Source organism: Xiphophorus hellerii, chromosome 16 (genome assembly GCF_003331165.1).
Source record: "Xiphophorus hellerii strain 12219 chromosome 16, Xiphophorus_hellerii-4.1, whole genome shotgun sequence".
In the NCBI taxonomy this organism is placed as follows: domain Eukaryota; kingdom Metazoa; phylum Chordata; class Actinopteri; order Cyprinodontiformes; family Poeciliidae; genus Xiphophorus; species Xiphophorus hellerii.
Genome location: NC_045687.1, coordinates 11302513 through 11326285, shown reverse-complemented (window position 1 = coordinate 11326285; position 23773 = coordinate 11302513). Strand labels below are relative to the sequence as shown.

The following is a 23773-nucleotide window of genomic DNA, read 5'->3' as shown; positions in this document are numbered from 1 at the left end:
AGCTCTAAGGAGTGCTAGAAAAATAATGCAGCATGCCTGGCCATTTTTATTTATATTTAAGGTTGGATACATGTAAGCAAATAATATTTAAAAACCCTAACATGACAGAGTGAGCCTGTTTTTTCTGGGATTCCTGTGCAATGCCAGTTACTGAAACATGCACTCATCTATGACATGAATGTCATAATTTGGGAGTTTTTAATGATACATATAAACCATTCTTCTTTGCATAGCAAGCAACCAGCAACCTCAATACATTTATGAAATAAAAACAGATTGCACAAGTTTGGAATTATTATGGATTTCTGTTAATTATATTAAGATCAAATATATAGACATAGACTGAATTGTATACATACAACCCCAATCCATTTGAGTAAATTAAAGATAGGAAGTTGCAGTCCAACCAGACACTAACTGCATCTCTAAGCAACCTCCTGGCATCACAGTAAGGTCTGAGGGAGTGCCAACCAAAAAAGGAGCCCAAGCGACAAAACCAATATCTTCAAGCAAAACCAACATCTTCAAACAAAACCAACATCTTCAGTGCCCATATGAACAATTCAAATTCCTTCTCTAGAAAGGTTTTATGGTCAAGCAGGAGAAGAATGTTCTGATGTTTAGATGAGTGAAGGCAGTTTATTGCACTAGGGCAATAGATTAATCAGGGGCTACCTCCAAGTTCTTCAACTCCCCCCTCGATTTAATTGACAGATGGTTGAAACTTGGATACCCTTTTATGTGTTCCAAAAGGACCCTGAAGCCAAATTAGTATCAGAACTGGGTTTGGCATGGTATAGATAAAACAGGGTAGCATTAAGCTTCTGGAATGGTCCAACTTCCACTCTATGAAAAATCTACATTAAAGTCTAACCTATCATCTATAGTTTTAAACTAACTAATTTCAACCAAGTTGATGAATTGATTTATTAGTTCATCAGTTTACCAATCAGTTTACCACTGGTAAAAAGAGCGGTAAAATTTCTAGTCAGAAATATACCAGAAGAGTGCCCACAAAAAGGCACATTAATTCTTCCAATGTAACTTTCCAACATAAAGAAAATATGGACAATGAGAAAAAGGAACAGAGTACAATCTCTGTAAATTAAATCAAAGACAAACATGCACCTTCTTTCAGGAAAGCAGTAATGCACTTTATGTGGCCTTGTCCCTATCTGACGCTATCTGTTTTTTTTTTCCTTTTAAATTCATCCCTGGTTGTTGAGTCTCTTCTTTCTTGACATAGGAACAATGCAGCTGGAGCTGAGAGCTGGCTCAGGAGAGGGTGGAGTGTTGTGGTGGGCTTAATGACCTTGCCTCATTGCGGCCCCTGCTTCCTCCAATCTTAATTAATGAAATGCACACAGAGGGCAAACAGCATGGCAATAACACAGGAGGTGTGGCTTTCTGTGCAGGGTAACAGGGCAATAATTGCATAGTCTTGTTTTTTCTTTAATTTTTCCTCCTGTTTCACAGCTTTTTCTACCTCAAACACTCTTTTCCCGTCCCCACTTTGTCTTTTTTTTATTGTGATGATTAATAAGCATCCAGATTTATGCCAATTCACCAACTGAGGTGGGGGCAGAGGGATCCTTTGTTTAAGCAAGACATTTTGCTCTGATTTTCAAGGGGGAGAAAAGCAGAGCGCAGTTCGTCAGTCTTTATCCAAGCTGGGAGAGCGTCTTTTTTCTCCAGCAGCATGTTGTTTGTGAGCGTGACGATTGACAGCGTAATCCCTTTTCACAGTGTGGTCTGGCTGTGCCCGATAATGCCAGCCTGCTCAGTTTCAACGTATCCTCCGATGGGACAACACGGGGGAGACTGCTGGGCATGGTGGAGCCCATTCAGCCATTAATCTCTGCTGCTGCTCCAGCAGGTGACTTGAGAATGGTCTTAGTGCAGTCTGCTGACTGCACAGCAGCCAGGCTCTCTCCACATACACAGGGACGAACAGAGACATGTCAGCATCAGCAAGTAAATGACAGAGGAGCGTTAACAGTGCATGCCTTTAATTCTGAGGGAGGAGCAGAGGCAAGACACAGATTCAACACAGAGTTGAATTTCTTCTCTGAATATCCAAAAGGTAATACTTAAACAACAGAAAACAAAAAGAGAGGAAGAGTCTGGATGGGTTAGGGTTAGGGTTAGGGTAGAGTTAGTTCTCCTCAGCCCAATCAATTACTTATGAAGTTTATCTAAAATAAATAACGAATAAATTAAGTAATATAAAATTTATACAGCTTGTATAAGGGTGTCAGTATGTTAGGTTCTATACACAATTTTTCCATGTAAAACAATGTTATCAATTACATTTGTTGTATTGATATACATATATATATATATATACATATATATATATATATATATATATATATATATATATATATATATATATATATATATATATATATATATGTATATATATATATATACAGTATATATATACAGTGTATATATATATATATATATATATATATATATATATATATATATATATCAGAGTCAGCGGTTTGCTAGGATTTTACTTTCCAATTCAATTATTACTTTTAAAACGGACAATCTCTCTGATTTCTCAAATCTTCAACATTTTTCAAACCACCACTATCTGATATCATGATATTGCTCATTCAAATGCACATGGCTACAAAAATTCATAGCTAGGTAAATTGATGGACAGTGCAGGGCAAATGAAGACCAAGAGAAGAGGAGGAGCAGCCCAAGTTGCCTGTCAGGGCCGCTAATTGAGAAAAAATGACAGAACCATCAAGACACAGAAGGGGTGGAGAAGAGCAGAGGAGGCGAGAGATACTTGGCGGAGGAGGGGCAGTACTGTGATGTATCTCCTCAGGTTTGACTAATTGAAAGGAAGGGATGCAGGCTGGCAAGAAAGAGAAAGAGAGCATGAAAGAAGCAGACTTGTGCTTGGGAGAGTTGGGTGGTTGAAGGGTGCATGTTGGGGTGGGAGGAGGGTGGGTAGTGCTACTTAAATCCTTCTACAGGAAAACCAACAGGAAGGACCCACAGAAGGAAAAGAAGGACAACTGAAGATAAGCTTGGAAAGGCGTATCAAACAGGAGTGGATTAGACGAGCAGTGTGCAGGCAATCGATGTATTCATGTATGTCTATAAGTGTAGACTGAGTTATGAGAGAGATTCTTTTTGGCACAAGGTTTGAACCACATCCAGCTGGCCTCAGGCCTGTATAAGGTTTGATTCAAAGATGTTTTCTTTATTTTTCTTTATTTTTTCACTCAGCTACCAAGCTGACTGAAAAAAGTTATGCGAATTAACATGACTTTTCACACAAAGGCCTGGTACATAAAAAACAAATCAAGTACCCATTATAGTAGTCTCTATGGGTCTATACAAGGTATTGCCTCCCCATGAGTTTTCACAAACATCTGAACACAGACACAGGTTAAGTCAGTAAAGGAATAACAAAAAGTTTTGTTTTGTATTTTGTCCAATATAGAAGCATGCCTTGCAAAGTTTAACAAAAACCTTAAAGCTGGGTTTCTCAAAATAGTTGTTGCAAAAAACAGCTAATTACAAAGCCAAATATATTAAAACATTTTTTTTATTTTGTGAAATGCAAGAAAAATAAAAACTCCTTCTGATAAAGAGTGAATTAGGATATTAATGGCAATCTAAAATAGCTAAAATCACACAAAGGCATATCACCAGTGCATGTAATTAGAATGAGAATAAAATATTTTGCATTTTTAAAAGAAAATTGCTCTGTTTAGACCTCAGACATTTTTGTTTTGCTTCTGGAAGTTAAAATGAGAATTTACACTATGACAAAATCCTTACGAGACTGGTAAGGGTATTGAAGATGTCTCAAAAGAACTTTAAATCAGCCATTCCACTGTCTTGAAAATAGCTTACATTTGTAGAAGATTTAAAGTAACACCCAAACATGCCTAGCTCTGGTCATCTATACAAGTTCACCCTGAAAGTAGACCATAAGACTCTAACTGAAGTCTCAGAATCCTAAAATGTCATCACAAAATCTACAGCAGGCCCTACTCTTCATGTGAAAGTGTATGCCTATACAATCAGAAAGAAATAAATCATACTAATTGATATGTGGATTGATTTGTATGTGAAAGAAGCATCTTAAAGTCACATATCTGAAAGGGAAGAGTGAGGAATGTTGATTGGAGGATCAGCATAAAATCTTGATTTTACAAAAAGTTGATGTTTGTTTGGACAGTACATTATGTTTTTTGTTACTATAGTCTTCACTGGACATGAGGTTCCAGACCAAACAGAGTGAGATGTTCACACTAATCTGAGACAAAATATAAACTTAGCAAGATATGACAGTTTTCTCAGACTCAAATCAGCTCTTCAGAAATAAATGGTGTGAAATATTGTTACATCACCGAATTAACGGTAAAGGACACCATGTGCGCATTTAAGAGATGCCATCAGCTTTGACAAAACAGCAACATCTGACGGCTTGAAAATTTATCTGACGGAGTGTGTTTTGATTACTGTGGGCTTTGCATGTCTAGTGAGATTTGACATTTCCATTATTTTTCTTTTACCAAAACAAAACTTGGAGAGGTATTTCTGTGGACCCTGCATTGATAGATGCCAGATTGCTTAAGCTTCTTTTTTATTTCATTTTCAAATACATCATATGATAATTAGAACATAAGAATTCACTTCAAAGCAAGAAAGACTGGAGAAGCATTATGCACAATGACATTTCCAGTTAAAAAACAAGATGTTTACATACAATGTACAAGCCCACCTCCCCCTCCACATTACTGTTTCCCCTCACTGCCTGACATTAAATCAGACTAGTCATTTCCCAAATTAACTCAGGATTACCAAGATGATTTGGACTGCTAAATTATACAATCATGAGATCATTTTTTATAGATGTTTTGTTGATTGCTTGCTTCAAATTCAGGAGTTTATATACACTAAGTTTATCCTTTTAAACTATTTGGGAAAGCCCAGGTGTTGATTACAGTTTGCAAATACACTCAAATAAGACAGGTGCATTTGGAGGAAAACTTGGTAACTTTGGAAACCTTAGAACACAATCCCAACTCTAAAGCACGGTGGTGGCAGCACCTTGTTATGGGGGAGTTTTGTTGCAGGGGGTAGTAGTAAACTTCACAGAATGCATGGCATCACAAGAAGACAACATCATGTGGAAAATAATAAAGCCCAACTTACAACTAAGTGTGTAATAAGGTGAAGGTAAAAAGACAAGAATATGAAAAATAAATTAAATATTATTTTTTACCAGTATTTAGCAAAAAAATAAAAAATAAAAAAAAAGAGATCACAATTTACCTTAATCAGAAAAAATCACAGTTTAATGTCAGAAAGTGAGGGGGGAAAAACAGTTTAGTTCTTTTTTTTTTTTTAAATAATGTAAAATCTGGTTTAAGCTGTCTATACCTTAAACGTGAATCGTAAACGAGTAGCTGACTTTAAATTTCAGCTGCTACATTTGAATTTGCATGTAAGTAGTCTGTTTAAAAAGACACTTGGAGACAAGGAAAAAAATATCCGCGGAGTATCTCAGAGCACACAAGTGAGACACTAATGCTGCGACACATGCAGAAGTCAGAGCTTGCTCTGCTGCCGGCGGGGGGCTGCTGACACCCAGAGAGAAGAGGCGAGAGTCTGGGTAATTGTGCCGCTCATTTTGATGACTTGCTTTTTATGCAAAACAGGAAAAAGACAATGTGCAATTATGTCGAGGAGGGAACAGCTGAATGTGGTTGATGAACAGTCTGGATTCAATCATGCTCTTAGTGCGTTATATGCAATTAAACTGCAATAGAGATAATGGCCTCCATTGCCAACTGAGTAATAATCCCAGTCATAATCACCTCCATTACTTTTATTAGGGTTGGCATTGCCATCATCACTCCTAATATTATTTTTCTTTTCCACAAAAGAAAGTGCTTGACGATGAAACCTTAAGAGCGTAAGGTAAGACAAACAGAGAGGCTTCAGAAAATGAACCTGGAGGGAGAATGTATCAGAGTGAGCCAATGTTGAAGTTTATCTTTCAGCTGAGATTTTCTCAATCAATTGGAGCAACTGTTAACTGGCTGAATCAATGATGTCTTGCTTGAAAAAAGCATTCGGTGTTTCAACAAACTCACACGTCGTCTATGGGTTTGAGGAAGTAAAGTCTGAAGTTCAGAAGACACCATAGTCTTTTATAGTTGTACCTTAAGCATTTTCTTGATGGTAGTATACTAGTTTAAAGAGTTCTTGTAGTTGTTTCTGTTGTTGATCTACTTCTAAAACACTTTTATGTCTTTGAAGAGTTGTTGTGTTGATGTGTGAAACATCTGCTCATATAGAGATTATTTGTCAGCAGGATTACTCAGAATGTTTTTTTATGACGGAAACTGTGTTAATGTAGAAAGTCCATCTCCTCACCAGATGTACAAAGCCAAGCAAAAAGATTTTCTCTAAAGTTCACTCACTCACTCACACACCACAAACTGCCACATTACAACCCCAAACGTCAATGTGTTTTACTTGGATTTTTTGTGACAGACTAACAAAAAGAAGTACATGTGGTTTTCAAGTATTTGTTTTACAAATAAAGGTATCTGAAAGCTTTGGTCGCCATTTGTTTTTGTCATTTTTTTTTTCTTTTTTGCTCTTACATAAAACCAACAGTTGCCAAAATACATATAATCAGCAAAAAAGGTCAGCCTGTATGAAATGAGATGAGGTAAAAATTGAACTGCTTAGTCCAAATGCAAAACACAATATGTGGTGGAAAACTAACACCATACATCACATTAAGCATACCATTGCCACACGGTGGTGACTGATTTATGTTGTGGGGATGATTTTGTTAAGCAGGGGCAGGGAAGCTGCTAAGGAAGGCTACATTTTTCAGATCTTTATTTGAATATACCTTTGTTTCCTCTCTTAGTCTAGGTGTAAATATTCAAAAACAAAATTAAATTCTCAATCTCATCCTTCTCTGACTTCCTGATGAAACTAACATTGCGGTTGCTAAACCTACGGTGTGTACTTATTTTGGGTGTCTGAGCGCATGTTTGTGCAGTTAGGATGTTATAATGCTGAGTGTTGGGTGGGAACGCCCCTTTGTTAAGCTGCAATTGAGGCACTGGCAGAAAGCTTTGCAATCACTGCAACTTTTCATTGGCCCACGTTTCCATGTGCTGCTTCGCGCAGCCTGGGGCGACATTCTTGCTGACATGAATTGAATACCGCAAGATTCCTTGGCTGAACTATTGACCCTGCATCCTTATCCAGACAACTGAACCACAGCGCTCTGTTCTTTTTTCTATTTTTGGTGCAAAACTATCATTAGACTACTGCAAATTTTAGCAGAAGCCTTATACAAATCCCCAGAATAGGAAATGTCAGGACAACAATACACCAGCCAAACCTGTGTCTCCAGAACTGCCAAGATACAAGTATCACCTTTTACTGACGATGTGATGAAGTGATGGAGTAACTACATGAGCGTGTATATGCTCGTGTTATGTGAGGTACCTTCATGGGAATGGGGAAACCAGATCTGTGAGGCGCTGGAGTGGGGTCCGCCTCGGAAGGATGGCGAAGAGGGGGAGGAGGGCGGCCTGGACGGGTGAGGCGGGTGAGAAGGCGGGGAACCCAAACTACTGGCCAGGAAGGTCCCCATGAAAGAGGCTGACGAGTTGCCCATCAATCCACTGCCTGCATCATAGATGGGACAGAAGGGGAAGAAAGAAAGTGAAGATTAGATTTAGAGGAGTGGACTGTTACCATGATTTTGACCAAACTATCTAGAAAGTACCCTAACCCTATCTAGTTGTATACTCACTGTTTAGCTTGAATTATTAAGCCTTGGAGAGGATGAGAGATTGTGTGTTCATGTATTTGCGTGTGTGTGTGAGAAAGAAAGAGTGTGAGACTCTCCTCCCCTTCGCTGTCAGCGGAGTCCTCTCCCCTCACAGCACCTCTCCCCATGGGCAGACAGAGGTCTCATCTCACAGCTGAGTACACACTTTCTCAGGCTCTCTCCCTCTCGCTCTCACACACTTTTGCTCCTGCTCCCCAGCGTCCCTTTCTCAATTTCTCTCCCTCTCTCCATTATCTTGCTCTCTCCATCTCTCACTTTCATGCCCTCAATCTATTTTATTGCTTTGCTCCATTTCACCTCCACTCTCTCTTTTCTGTCTTTCACTCTTGCATTTCTCAGCATGACTATAACAGTTCTATTTTTCACTCTTTTTCAGTTCCAATTTTGGTTTTCCCTCTTCCTTCCCCTTTTTTTTGTCACAACAGCTATTTCCGCTATTCTCTTTCCTATTCCGATGAGCAGAAATACACTATGTCCATGCCTTTTCAAATTCCTATTGTCTCTTCTTTCCCTTCCTCTGTCACGATTTCTTTCTGACTCATAACGTTGCTTCGCTTTGTTCTTCCCAATAATAATGGCACCAGCAGAGCAATCTGTCCCTGGCTGGCTGAACCTTGTGTTTAACAAGACTATGATGAGTAATTGACCATTTGTAGCAACGCCCATGTGACTGGGGGCTGATTGTCTATTATGCATTGCTGGGCAAGCTGGTGAAAACACACTGATTAACCACTGCTTAAATTGCATTCCCATTACGTGCCCGCCAGTGCACTTGAGTGAGGGGCCCGGGAGCCCAGTTCTTTACACATTCATTTCCCCCAAGTGACACAACCATGAGGTCTCATGCATATGTATGAAGTTGCCAGTATGAGACCTCACTTGCACACAAACGCACATGCCCACAACACACACACGCACGCACGCCCACATGTGTGTATCATACATGCAAAGCTATAAAAATATATACATAGGGTTAAGAAACACTATGAAAGTTAATCATCTTTGTCCTAGGATGGTTGATCTTGCAACATGTGTGACGTGACCTGATTTTCTTCCACCTTTAATCAATCCAAACATGAGTCAGTCCCTTCCACTGACTGTGAGAACAAAATGTCTGGAAGTTTTAATCTGGTAAGCAGGGAATGAGCACCTCCTCAAGGCAGACAGAAGGCCTGAATTCACCAGTTTGCTCAATGCACCTACAGCAAACAGGCATATGGCTAAAAGGTCAAAACATAAAGGTTAACAAAGGAGGTCACACACATCTATTGTAGGTCACGATATACATTTTGAATAATCTCGAGCCACATTTTCTACCATACCATAAGACAGGTGGAAGTTCTCCGGGACATCCAAATTTTCCTAACTTCCACTTAAAAATAAAAAATAAATAAACTTTCATAAAATTACCCTTTCATGTCATCTCACAAATTTAGTTAATAGATACACAGGGAAGCGTCGTGCAAAGGTATCATCTCCTTTTATTTTTTATTTTTATTTTTTTTGTAAAAGACCTGTAAAAGTGGATAATATTGAACTGGAGAAAACTGGTTTTCAAAAGTTTTACAAATTTTATATTGAGCCTCCTTCACTCTGATAAAGTGAAGGAGGCTCTAAATAAAGTGCACATGAATTTAATTTAATTTAAATACTTTAAAAATATGATTTTTTGTATAATACGTTATTAAATTAATAGCTTCATGAAGTACAGAAAACACAGCAACACCAAAACCAACCAACAAAATGGTTATTCACCTGCTTTAAAATGCTAAGAAGGAGTGATAGAATGGTCGAGTCTATGGCAAGACTTAAAAATATATATTCACAAATGCTCTCCATTCAATCTGGCCAAGTTTGAGTTGTTGAAGATTGGGCAAAAGTTCTTGAATACAGATGTGGAAAGATAGGAGAGGTGTAGCCCAAAAGAGCATAACCCCAAAAAGCATATTGCAGTTTTTGGTTGCATAATGAGAGATAAAACAATACAAAGTGTGTAAATAGGGTTGCAAGCATATGATGCTGCTTTTGTGAAGATAAATAAACTCAGATGTAAAAATAACTTGAGCTGCTAACAGATCCACAATTGCAATAAACTGAAAGAACACCATCATTCCTTCAACTATTTAGAGAATGTAATGTATAGAACTGAAGAAGAGGATTCTTCAGTTGTAGGAGCATTGTGTGTGTTGATGCAACGTATTGTAAACTACCACAAAAGCCATTGTTGTTCTTCCTCTGCTCTCTGCTGCCACCTCACATCACCCTGTCTCCATAGAGGGCTCCTGGCACAGCTCTCCAAACTACAGGGCAAAGCGGGTCGGGGGGTGGGATTATGACCAGCGTGCTCACCAGGCATGCATCCAGCTTCCGTCATCCAGGCAACTAGGGCTCCTATGTGCCGCCGCATTTCACACAGCACACACTCGTCCCCTTTGCCTGTTGCCCCCAGGAACCCCAGCTTTCCTCATCGCCTCCAGCTCACATAGATCAGCTAATCCTCCTGCATTATTAACAGCTTTTCCTCAGAGAGAGAAAGACAGAAAGGGAGGGAAAGAGAGAGAGAGAGAGAGAGACTATGAAGGTGACAGAATGAACGAAGCCTCTCGTAACCATCTGAGAGGAGAGTTGCTGCTGTTAGAGAGATGAGTAAAGGAGAAAGAGGAGATGAGAAAAGAGGATGCCAAGGAAGTAGATTTTAAAAGACTAGGCTAGATTTAAGGCCGATTTAAAATTATATTGAGGCAGGGGACCAGGGGGGTTTAGGAGGGATACCTAAGGCCCTCCCCACAACTATTACATCAGACCTTCACATCTATTCCAGAGAGAATAACAATAACTTTTCCAATATCAGCTGCAGAAGAAAATATGGCTTCATAACATACTGACCTTTACATCAGGTTACTGGCTTGCTGACTCAGCAATAATGAACATATCCAATAATTTGTCATTTCATTTTGTTTTATTAAAAGTAACAAGAGTGCAATATCATACCATATTTTACCCGCTACATCCTGATAAACTGGAAGTACCAGGGCAGAAATAGCAAATTTCTGGGGTACTTTCATTTTGGATACTAATGTAAATGCAAAACAAAGTTACTACAAGCACTGAATTTCCCTCTATTTATAGAAAATCTATCAGTACTACTCACAATGAAGTTACTTGATCTTTAAATATATTTCCTTTTCTTTCAATGTAGTTGTGCAGGTCCTTAAAAAAATCAAGTCATGTGGATCCTAATTGGCGCCGATCTCTAATGGAAATAAAGATTAATCCTATTATAGAGTTAAAGTTAGGGGGAAACGAATGAATTGAGGAATCAAAGCTTTCTTCCTTTAAGCCTAAAACATCTAATCAACACCTGCTCTTATTAATGTCTTATACAAAGGTTGAAATGTGAAAGCAAAAAAAAAAAAAGAGGGTCTAACAGATACCACAGCAGCTCGTGAACAGGAGGTGTTAACTAGTTTTCAACGTAGGTGTGTAAGATGACGGTGGAACAAAACTAAACAACTGTGCACGTGAGGTAACGTGGGCCAAGGCAAAGGCCCCTGAGGATGCAAAGGAGCGAGCAGCAGGCTGGGAGGCGGAGCAAAAGAATGAAAGCCCAGTTGTCATGGGAACAAAAGAGAAACAGCGCTCAAGGCAAGTAGGCTTTACAACAACCGATGGACTGATGCACTCAGTCAGCCTGCTGCTCAGCAACAACAGCCTTCACAGCCTACCTTGAAGCCCCAGAACTTGTATTCACACACACACACACACACACACACCCCCACACCCCTCCACACACGCACACACACCCCACCAAGAAATTTTATCTGGTTTTAATTGTTTGGATCCTGGGAGGGAGGCCCCACCTCTTTGTACTTTTTGGGTAACTAATCTGGTCTGTTAGCAACCCTTCTGATTAATATTACTCAAGGTTGGGCTGTTGCTTGGCGTCCTAACAAGGCATTGCACAATAATAGGATGTGAACAGATTTACGTGGGTCAAGAAGTAATCTGGGAAATAAAAACGGTGGAGAAGACAATAAGCACCCACCCATGGCATGTTGTCCTTTTGAATGCTGGACTCACACCAACATTTTCTCCTTAGGAAATGCACACTCATTCACACACTGCCCGTGATTATTTCCCAGTGCATCACATTTCCTTCTCTGCTTTTGATAAATGAACCCAGGAAGTCTTTGGTTCTCAGTCTTGTTTTCAGACAGCTGCCTAAAGGGACGGATAGTCGTGTCGTCTAGACAAGGACACTCGACAGACAATGAGAGGTGAGAGTGAGAGTGACGGTGACGAGAGAAGGGAGACAAAGAGAAAATTGTAGGTGTGACTGCATAAACCTGCTCTCCACTGCTCAGTGATCAGGGAGCGCTGCAGAAAATGGGCCAGAAGAAGCAGACCACGTATCTTTGGAAACAGTCAAGACACACAAGAAGGTGAAGTGTGTGAAGAAGGCAGTCACTGTGGTGTGAAAGTTGAGTTTTTTATAATTCCAGCAAACATTCTCTACCTGTGTGATTATGGAGTGACTCTCACAAATGTATAGTTAGCCCTGTTAAGCAATAGATGCATGCACAAGTTCAAAGTTCAAAAGAAAAATAGAAGGAAAAAAAAAACTGTGTGCCATGTGCTCCAAACTTGTTGAAGCACCTTTGATTCAATTTCATTACTCAGTGTTCATTGGCAGGAGTTGATTAGCATCCCACATTTTGATTTGACAAAGTTTGCCCATTCTACTTTGGAAGCTTTCTCAAAGTCTTTTGAATTGTGAGGACATCTACTGTTCACAGTCTGCCTCAGATATCCACACAGATTTTCTGCTGAATTAAGTTCTGAACAAAGCCATTTTAAATATTTGATTTTTCCCATCTGCACGTGTGGATTTTACACATTACAGTACATTAACATCTTTGTGATCTTAATGACCTTTGGCTTCATTCGAAGGTTGCAAATGTAAAACTAATAATAATATTAATAATAATCTGAAAAATGTGTTGTTTACATTACTATAGATTTTTATAGAATTAATGGGAAGTGAGTACTCAAGAATGAATGCAGAATTTACAGCATTACTTAAAGAGTGTACACACTTTTTCAACCAAGTTATTACACCTCTAGTACAATGTAAATTCTATAAAGTAGGATAAATGCAACATTATATGTATTTTTAAAAATAATTGATCATTCTCCCATTTATTTGACATTACACAAACCTTGTATTTCAACAGGGGTGTGCAAACTTTTGAGAGCCACTGTTTATGTAAAAGAAAATAATTACAACAAAATATTCACTGGTGGCTCAGTTAATTGTGGCTGGGACAACTCCAAAGCAAACTCATTCTGAAACCAAGTGAAATGAATATTGACTTACCAAGTAAAAACATACTGAGCAGGATGCCTGTTGGTACAAAAAATTGACCTCCACTTTCTTTCCTACCAGACTTTCCTAACGAGCAAATTCCAAGTTCTGTCCAGGAATTTAGATGTCCATGAAAAATCAAGACAGACTTTCCACACCAGCGTTCACTCCTAAATACATAACTGGGTTTTTCAAACTTTTAAAAGCTGGACTAGAGTGAGGGACTGTACACACCAGCAGCTCCAGTCAGACTGCATATGTTATCCCAAAGGGCCGCTGACTAACCCAGCGCCTACTTCCTTACAATAAAACCCAGTAGGAATTTGAAATGGCTACTAAAGTGGGGGGGATTTCCTTTAAACAGTCAAAGCCATATTGAAAGCATTTGTGCAACTGGTAGCCAAATTCCTTCTCAGAAACAATTGTTGCAAATATTTTTTTTTTCTTTTTGTTCTAGAGGGAGTTCATGGTAACATCTATCTAGTGAGAAGCTGGGCTGATCAAGAAGTATACTGAAGCAAGAGCGAGAAAGAGAGAGCAATCAGGCAGTCCAGCGCTGGAGCCGTGCCCAGTGCAGGGGTGGGGGAAAGTGCCAGCAGCGCACGCCTCCGACACTCTCCACACTGCGTGCCTGTGGAGTGAGCTTAGTGGATGTGGTCAGCGCGGGGGTGGGAGAAGTGGAAAGCGAGAAGCAGTTGGAAGGATAGGTGGATAGACGCATGGAGGAAGAGAGTGAGAAGGACTCTTTTGACACAGGGCAACATCCAGTGGGGGACAGAAAGGGGGTAAGAGTGGAGAGTTTAGAGCAGATAAGTGTGAGAGCAACTGTGAGAAAGTTTCAATGTGAAAAGAGCATGTGGGAGCTGCCGAGCATATGCGAGCATCTGTGTGCGCGATTGTGAGTCCATATGGCAGCCGTCTTGCTGAAGTTGACAGCCTGTGTTTGCAAAGTGGGGCTGGTGGTCAGCCACTTGTTCACTATCAGAACGATGACAGGGTAAAGACAGCAAAGGCAGACTAGAAATCCTTTTGGAGCGGTACAAAGCAAATACAATTTATTTGGAGAGGTCATATGATTTATCTACAAACTTTGAACAAGTGTTTACACGACATGCAAGAGGACATGACTGAGATAAGCGGTTCTTATCCTAAATAAATTAACCCAAATGGCTTACTGTAATTTGGCAGGAATTCTGACAGTAACAGTGAGCGAACTCAGGCCCGAACAGATACACAAAGAAATGTTTCTTCTGAGACGTATTTAGAGGTAACATCAAAGAATTTCACCATATTTTGCAGTGTCAAAATATGTGAATAACACTTTGACTCCACAGAAGTACAACAAAGAAAGCAGTCATCTTGCACCGATACACACTCTATGTGTACAGATGCTTAAAGTTATTTGCAAAATTATTAATGCTCATTGATCTTTTTCACATTTTGTCACGATACATCAACAACTTCAATCATTTGGGTTTTGCGTGACACACCAACACAACCAACTATGTAAATATTAAGTAAAAAAAAAAATTTTAACGGATTCTTTTTTTTTTTTACAAGTGAATATCTGAAGAGTTTGACCAGCTTTTATACAATCTCTGACTCAATAAATTACAGAACCCTACTCTGCTGCAAGCACAATCTCATGTATTTCTGTCTTCCAGCAATTAGTGAAACTCTCAATTAGATTTAGATCTAGATTTTGACTTGGCCATTCTAACCTTTGAATTATCTTTGATCCAAACATGGCATCTCAAAATACAGTCCTCAAGGCATGATGCCTTGAACTTTAAAATGCATCCTTGGTGCAAGAAACCTGAATCAAATATGTAACCAAGTCATAAGTCTTCTTATGACCTAAATATTGGCTCAGATGTACTGAATTAGAAACACATCTAAATGTGCTTGAGGGACATTTAGTTTGAGACTCCTGATTTGAACATTTTATTGTACTTCTCACTGTACTGCTTTGTTATTCATGTTAAAAGATTAATCTCTGCCCCATTTTAAAATTTTTGCAGCACATTTTCTAACAGGATTGCAGTGTATGTATCTGCAACCATCTCTCAGTAGCTTCTATGCCTGCTCTAGCTCATTATCGAACAATAATTCAACTTCCAACATAAGAGATTGTTGTTTGTACAGGGTGCATCTAGGCCAAATGTTTAATTTTTAACTGACAGTAATACCTTTTCCAACTTGACTGTGTCATCAAGATGGCTTTTCATCAACAATGACTTTCTTCTTCCACAAAAAGTTTGATTTGGAACTAATAGCTGTCCTCGTCCACTTCAGCACCTAGTAAAGCCTTCAGTTATTTAAGCCATTACTGCAAACTAACTTCTCTATACTCCCCTCCACAGATATTCTGCTGTTTTTACTTTCTAGATTATTTTGATTGTAAATTACAAAACCTCCACATATATCCTTCACACATGCACACCAGAGTCCTTTTGTCACCAAAGTCACACTTCATATTAGAAACTTTGATTTTAACCGTAGCTTGTGTTATAGGAACTTCAGAATAGGCATCTCCATTTTTGCTGTGGCCTTTGAGCCAGATCAGAACATAATGTAAGTGGATGATATACTGAACAATGTCTCATGACAACCTATCACCACTTTTGGCTCCCTGCTAAAGAAAAGCATTTTCAGACGAGGATCTGTGTCACTGTGAATTATAGTTTATTCAGGGTAAAATGTAATATTAGTTTCTTTCCATTTCCAGAGATTGAACAGTCATATAAACAAAGGCCAGCATAGACTTTATGCTGGTCTATCAAACAAAAATCCCAAAACATTTTCTGGTCCCTACAAAATGTGAATAAGTTAAAGGAGTATGAATAAATTCGGAGGAAATTGTCACTAATCTTTTCAGTGTATACTTGACCTCGGTGTTACGGCAATTATCATTAATAAAGTAATTTTTCACAGAGTTTTATTGCCGTTCAAAGAGTACATCACCACCAATCTTGATGAGGAGAGGATGGGGAGTGGCCGGCGAGCAAGTGAAAGCAATGTCTGGAAGAGTTCCAGCTGAAGAGATATTTTATTGGTACATTAAATAAAGAGGACATGCAGCACATTTGCAGCTTTACAGAGGAGCAGGCTAGAGAGAGAGTTCCATTTAAGAATAAAAAATATTTCTGACTGTAGTGATAAGAGCTGAGTGATGAAGGAGAGCGTGGATTTGAGGAGGGCCAGGTAGAAATAAAGTTTAAGAACTACGGTAAAAATGAATGTAAAGCAGCAGGATCAGATGGCACATTTACTGGGCTTAGCAAAAAGTTTGGGCTCACTTAGGTGTGCTGGCTATGATTCATGTCGAAATGCAGATGTTTGCAGAGTCACTGGGACAAATCTGAGAAGAGCGGTGAATTCCAGACCGGGGCGCCAAAGGTGGGAGGACAGATTTGAAACAGCATCAGGTCGAGGACAACAATCAGGACAACCAAGATTCCAAACTTATCACTCCCCCGTAACACCCACCAGTGAAATCATCCACGTTCCTGCTTCCCACAAAATAGACTTAACAGTGCACGCAGTGAAAATAATGTTACAACACACAGTAGGCAAACTGCCCCTTAAATTTTCAAGATGTATTAGGAAGGGAATTAGAGGCTGCTCCAATCTAGTTTATTTTTTTCATTGCAATGTGATTTTTCTCTGCGAGTGCCTCAATGTTTCCTTTAGCATTCTCCTAAACCAGTAGGGTTATTTGTCTTCTGGTTAAACGTTTCTTTTAGACTGGGCACAAAAAGAGACATGATTTTATGGAAAGGTTACAAAGGTTTAACAAGTATGCTTGCTATCTGACCCTTTGTTACATGAGATTAAATTAGGGCCATGTGTCAAGTCCCGACTCTGCATTTTCACAGCATTAAAAGGTGATTCAATGCAAACGTTTATCCACATGTGCATGTTATCTTCCCCATTTAGCTGTCTCTTACTCACACCCCATCTCTCGTTTTTCAACCCTTCTCTTTTACACACACTTTAACTTATGAGCAAACACAGACGCGCGCACACAGCAAAGCGCCCAAACACAAAAAAGAGCCGCCCACAGCTGCGTCAGGCCATCGCTCTAACAATCCAATCTGTTTTCTTTCCCATGATGTTTCCCATTGGCACAGGGAGGAGAAAATCAGATTTACTCCCCCACAGGGCCCATGCAGTTGCACTGATATGGAAAATGATTTCAGTGCTGCTTGAGCCCATAAACATTATTTTGGTCTCTCTCCCCCCTCCCCGTTAATGACACATTTCTTCCCAGCATTGTGGAGCTCACAGAGGAAGGGGTGAGTGTGAGAGAGGGAGAGGGAGGAGGAAGGGGAGATGAATCCTCCAGGGCCTCACATACAACAGGGGAGTCCTTCACCTCTCATACTGCATCCTGGCTGTTCTCACTCCCACCTCTTTCACACACATGAACACGCAGGCAAGAACACAAACTGCTAATCAACCACTTCGGAGTTTTTAAGAGCCGGCTGTTGGGAAACAAACTGAATCAAAGAGATATTTCTCACCTCTCTGTACCTTTTTCATGTTATCGTGTTGCAGCCGCAAAGTGTGCGTGCATATGTATTCAGCACCCATGAGTCGATACACTTTTTGCTGAAATTACAGCAGTGAGTCTTTTGGGTTTTGTCGCTAGCAGCTTTGCCAATATTGAGACCTAACGTTTTGCCACTTCTTTTCAAAATAGCTCAAGCTCAGTCACTTTGGATCATGGTAATATCAGTTTTATGTCTTGCTAGAGATTGTCCATTGATCTAGGTTATGACTTTGACTGGGCCATTCTAAAACATAAAAACTTTTTGATCTAAACCCTTCCATTGTAGATATGTATGTTTAGTTTGGCATTCCTACAAATCTGCACCCCAGTCTCCAGTATTTTGTAGCCTGTAACAGGGTTTCCTAAAGCTCTGCTGAAAAACAACAACAACAAAAAAGGTTCCCACAACATGATGCTGTCACCACCATGTCATGTTTGTTATGGTGAGTTAAAGGGCTTTAGATGTTTAACTTTGATCTCATGTCCTCAAAGCATATTCTACTAAGTTTGGTTGTTAGAAGATTGCCACTACTACACTGCTAGAAGTGACAAACTTCTAGCTATGTAGTCTGTCACTACATTGCTATAGTGGAAAACATTAAAACAGATCATTTTTGGTTGATATTTAACCATTGGCTTATGACAAATCCCAGCTGTATTTGGCCAAGTTGCAACACCATACAGGTGATTCGGTTGCTTCCGAAAGTAACTGGCTGCACTGGATAAACCGGATTATTAAGGTATCAAAATAAGGGGGCTATCTATTATGCAAAACACTTTTTTTCTGATGTTTACTTATTTGACGAATACTTAATTTTCATTTCACAATTATGAGCTACTTTGGGTTGGTCTATAAAATACAAATTTAATAAAGTACATGCAACTACAGCGACAAAATATATTAGCTATATCATCGTTTAATCATTATATAGCAAATGACTGTTTGGAAAAAAAGTAATTATTGACCAACTTACTCCAAATGTCAGAAATTCAAATTTTGCACTGATCTATTATTCAGCCAGTAAGATCAACTGTTCCTGCAGTAAACTCTAGTGCTCAACACAAAAGACGTAGGTTAATCAATAACATTGATTGTTTTTTTAATAGAATGAATTCAATGATGAAATGTGAAATTGTTCAAAGGATGGGAATACCTTTGTGAGAGCCTGTATGTGGATGTCAGCTTAAATCTAAAAACATTTGGCTTAAAGCAGCCCCTCTACAATCCTGCCATCCTGCCTTCATATATTTCTTCATTGAAAGCCCCAGTCTAGCTGCGCTGGTTCTCCTCTTTAGCAAAAAATATAAAATGTATGAGCTCCAAACAGTTTCTGCTGGAGGCATATTGTCAGAGATGGGAGCATGATCCAGCCTCAAGCTTTAAAAGCAAGTCATTGTTCTGAGTATGCTGAGGTAAAATGGCCCAATAACAGGGCTCTAAACCTCTCATTTGGCATCTAATAAAACCCATCTGCAGGGCTAAAAACGAAAAGACAAACAGAAAATAGCCACGGTGTATATGACTAAAAGGTCATTTTTCGATTATTACCTCATCGCTATAATTGCAAACTGGATTCTCACAATCAGCTAGTTTTGTTGGAATCAACCAATGGATCTGGTTTATTTTACAGACGATGACTGATCTGTCTGAAACTGCAGGGTTCATATTTAAGGCTCCTACCATAGATGGGTGACTAACAGTAGGTTGCGTGCCAGTGAGGTCACGGACAGACTTGCCTGGTGAACGGAAAAAAAAGGCAGATTAAAACAAGTACTCAGCATTATACTCTCTAATTAGTCCCCTGTTAACTTTTGAACTTAATTGCTTAATTGAGATGTGGTTAGACTGGGCAGGTTTCCCCTCCCTGAGGGGGACCATACGGCTCCAGTTTTTCAGGCTGCACTGCCTGGCACAGTAGGTGGCTGTTTCTCTCTCTCGTTCTGCTTCTTTGTCTTCTGAAGCATCCCACCACTCTAGCAACGAGGCACGGCGATGCGGCGCAGGAGGCAGTAAAACTGTGTTTTGTGAGTGTGTTTTGGCTGTGATTGTACCACATATGCTGGTGCCACATCAAAGCAGAGTTTTGACTACCCGGTCCTGGGTGGTCTAAACCTCTTTTCTTTCGACCAGCACCAGCAAGGTAGGTAAGCTTTGGGGGGGGAAAAAAAAAGGTGTTTGGATGTGGGTGGATGTTGCCTCACCACAGGCGAGTGCTTTCTGCAAAACTCAGAAGTCAGTTTGCTTTGGAGGAGGCATAAACTGCATGCAGAGGAAGAATAAAAGTGTGCCGCAATACACACACAGATAAACACACACACACACGCACACACAACCTCACAGGCGTCACATTAGTTGAGTCTCCGCATCCACTCGGGTTGATGTATAATGATACGCAGAACAGCACATAAATCTGCAAGCAGTTCAAGTCATTGGAGCAGATTTTGCCTGCTGTCTTTTCCTTTTTCACTTTTATCCTCGTGTCTCCTTCTGCTCCTTTGAGCCCCATCACTCATTCCCCTTCTCAGTTTTCCCTTTCCGTCCTCACACCCTCTCCATCACTCTGCCTCTTTCTCCTGATGCTCAGCTCCATATTTCTGTCCTCCCTCATCACCTCGCTCTCTTCTCTTTCTTGGTGTCGTTCACATACTTAAAAATGAAAACACTTCATATTTTGGGGGCCTTTTTTAAAAAAAGAAAAAATCCACACTCCCTTCCATTCGCTTGTCCCACTTGCGTGCTGTTTCCTTATTCTTCTTTGTCTGGGAGTGTAATGAATGTCTTATTTTATGGATAGTCATAAGTTCATCCTCCCTCTATTAGATAAATCAACACTGGAGCACTCAACAGGCAAACCATGACTTGTCAGAATGTCATGTTCCCCGTTTGTCCTCCCATTCTCTGCCGTACTCTGTAATCTGCAGCCCGGCGCCTCCTTTAGGTCATGTGGAGCAGTGCTGGACATCAAGGCCTTGCCTCACTGCTGTCCTCTGAGTTCTCTTGGAGCGGCTTGTAATATGATAAACTCCTGGAGTTGCGTGCTCGAGAAACAGAAGGCAGCTCCCTGCTCTGGCTTCTCTCTGTCTGATGTAGCCTGTCAGAGCCACAGAGGCAGAACAGCGCAGATAACAAGTCGGGAGCCGCCACGCCAGCAAGTCCAAGGTCTTTCTGCGGCCATGAGTGTAATTTGCTGTGAAGTTCACAAGGGGAACAAAGGAGAAATGTTTAATTCTTGTAGCTCTGACCAAAACGAATGCAAGGCGTTTTTGCTCTGATAACCTGTACAGACGAAGCACCTGGGAAGCCAAGGCCAAGCATTACACAGTATTACCTTGTAAAGAACACACAGTACAGTGCCTGTTCCAACCAAAAACTTCAGTGTTTTTGATAGAGGACTTATGTAACAAATCACTATAGTAGTGTAGTGTCTAATTATGAACTGGAGAAAACATAATGATGGTTTGAAATTAGTTTCAGAGGATAATCTGAGGAATCTGGTCAGCATTTGTATTCAAATCCCTTTGCTCGGACATCATTAAGTAAAATTCAGTGCATCAATTATCTAAACAGCAAATACAGTACGTGTGTGTAAGTTAATCTGAATGTCAACACAGCTGTGAAGGCCTTAAGAGTTTGTTAAAAAAAAACCATCAGAGAACAAACAGCGTCACAAATACCAGGAAGCACAGAAGAGGGTCAGGGATGCAGCTTAAAGCAGGTCAAGGTTATAAAAGAATATCCCAAATGTCGACCCAATGGAGAGCAATGATTGCACAAGCAGCCAAGAAATCAATCGGATCTCTGGAGGAACTGCAGAGATCCACAGCTCAGGTGGGAGAGTATGCTGACCAGACAACTTTTGGTCATGCACTCCACAAAATGTGGCCTTTATCGAAGCACAGCAATAAAAAAAAAAGACATCAATAAAAAAAAGCTACAAGATGTCTGATTTGTCTGATTTGTAGTTTTTCCACCCACTCTGTAATTGACAAGCCAGGCATGTGGAAGAAGGTAGTGCAGTCAGATGAGACCGCAGTTAAAACTTTGAACTATGTGGAAAATACTGTGTACAGAAAACGACTGATAGTCAGCCAAAATACACCATCCCCACAGTTAAGATATAGTGGTGGCAAAATCATGTTGTTGGGAGGCTTTAATTAAGAAGAAAACAGGAGGTTAGGCAGTGTTGATGGGCTAAAAACAAGGTAATATTGAAGGAAAGATTTCAGAGGCTGTAAAAGACCTGAGAGTGATGTGGAGGTTTCATTTTCCACCAGGACAACCCTAAACATACAGCAAGAGGTGCAGTTAAGTAATTTATATCAAAGGTGATTTTATTAAGTATCTGTTCACTGGGACTTAACACAAATGCAGCATAGATTTTGCAGATTTTGTTTGTAAAAACATGGAAAACGTTCATTTTCCTTCCACTTCACAAATATGCACAATTTGTATTGGTCCACTATGCAAAAATTCCACATTTAATACACTAAGGTTTCTGGTTTAAAATAAAAAACTTGAAAGAATATATACTTTTACAAATATCTACATAAATATCTTTGCCTCTCCTTGGCATTTTATGGTGCAAATCCTCAAAGTCAAACTGGCTCTACTTCTGGACTCAAACAAATAGCTGCTTTCCTTCCGCCTGTGGTAACTCATCTTCTCAAATGTATACAAGTTCAGCTCAATTGTACATTAAAAAGATTTATGAATCACTCCTGACAAACCAGGATTTAAAGCTGAGGAATGCCTTCCGACCACTGACGCTGGTCCTCCATGGAATGCTCCCCCCGACATCTGTAGCCATATATTCAGGCAGGGATGAGCAAAATTGGAAACATTTCCTGCAATCTATAGAGATGACAGCTGGTCATCTTTATGAAAAGTAAAACATTTTTAAGAAACAAAGAAGCAGTGGTTGTCTCTCTCCTTCTAACAGCTAGAAGGAAAGAGAAAGAGCATTTCATCACCAGCTGCTCATTAAATCTTGTTTGCTTGGTAAGGCTGCTCTACTAATACAGACTTTATTAACTTTCTCTACGATTGTATTAGGTCACCTGAATGCCTCCTCTTCACCTTTCACTCATTTTAAACTTAGTATAAATTGAAGGGTTTAAACCACAACCTTAAAAAACTGATTATGGTGAGAAGTTACTAAAACCTGGCTCTGTTTTGAAGGCATGGAACCCTGCTGCAGGCGGGGAATGCTTCCTGGTGAGTTTGCAGGTATAAAACAGCAAGCGGAAGAATGAAGCAGCATTTTAATTTAATGCTTCTAATTTCACGTTTTTGTCAGATGACATATAGACAGAATCAGCAATTTATCAGTGAACAAAAACAAACCTCACTGTGTTTCAAAAGTTGCTGCAATTACAGAGATAGGATTAATGTTCATTTTATTTCAGATTTAACAGAGAAATTTTGTAAATGAGAGAAGCTAGGTTGAAAATTAAGAAGTAAAAAATGCTTGAAGACTAACACTTTGCATTAAAAAAACTGCGTCTAAAAACTGTATTTATAATGAAAACATCTAAAATAACAGTAAAATATTTTGAAATTTAAAAAATAATTTTTAAATTAGAGCTGAACAACATAATGAAAATGATAATCGTAATTAACCTGCATTTTCCATACTGTTCCATACGTTACAATGGACCCATCATTTTAGAATTTTCATCATTTCAACCTGAAGACTAAACTTGTACATCTGTTGCATGTGTTACGGCCAATTAGTCCACTGCAGTTGCAGTTGCAAAGATCAATATTGCAATGACAATAGCACACATTTCGCAGATTCAAATTATTAAAATATAATTGATGTGAGAGAAGAAGAAAATGAAGCCGACGCAAGTAAGATTGGCAAATCCCACATTATAATATAAGAAATGACATAAATTTCTGAATTGACCCCTGACCACATAATTTTTCTTTTCTTTTTTTTTAACTTGATTTTACAATTAATGAACAAGAACAACTTGATAT

At 39.5% G+C, this 23773-nt stretch overlaps 1 protein-coding gene across 3 annotated transcripts in view; it reads right to left on the bottom strand.

The window, feature by feature from the left end:
* bahcc1a (BAH domain and coiled-coil containing 1a) overlaps positions 1-23773 on the bottom strand; it is a 75489-nt gene that overhangs the window by 29599 nt on the left and 22117 nt on the right. For 2 of the 3 annotated variants that reach the window (XM_032587042.1, XM_032587043.1), the window contains exon 3: positions 7522-7704. In XM_032587042.1, the coding sequence (XP_032442933.1) occupies positions 7522-7704 (183 nt within the window). Of the gene's footprint in view, positions 1-7521; positions 7705-13247; positions 13448-23773 lie in introns of those variants that run through there. The other variant, XM_032587044.1, reaches the window with a different exon arrangement.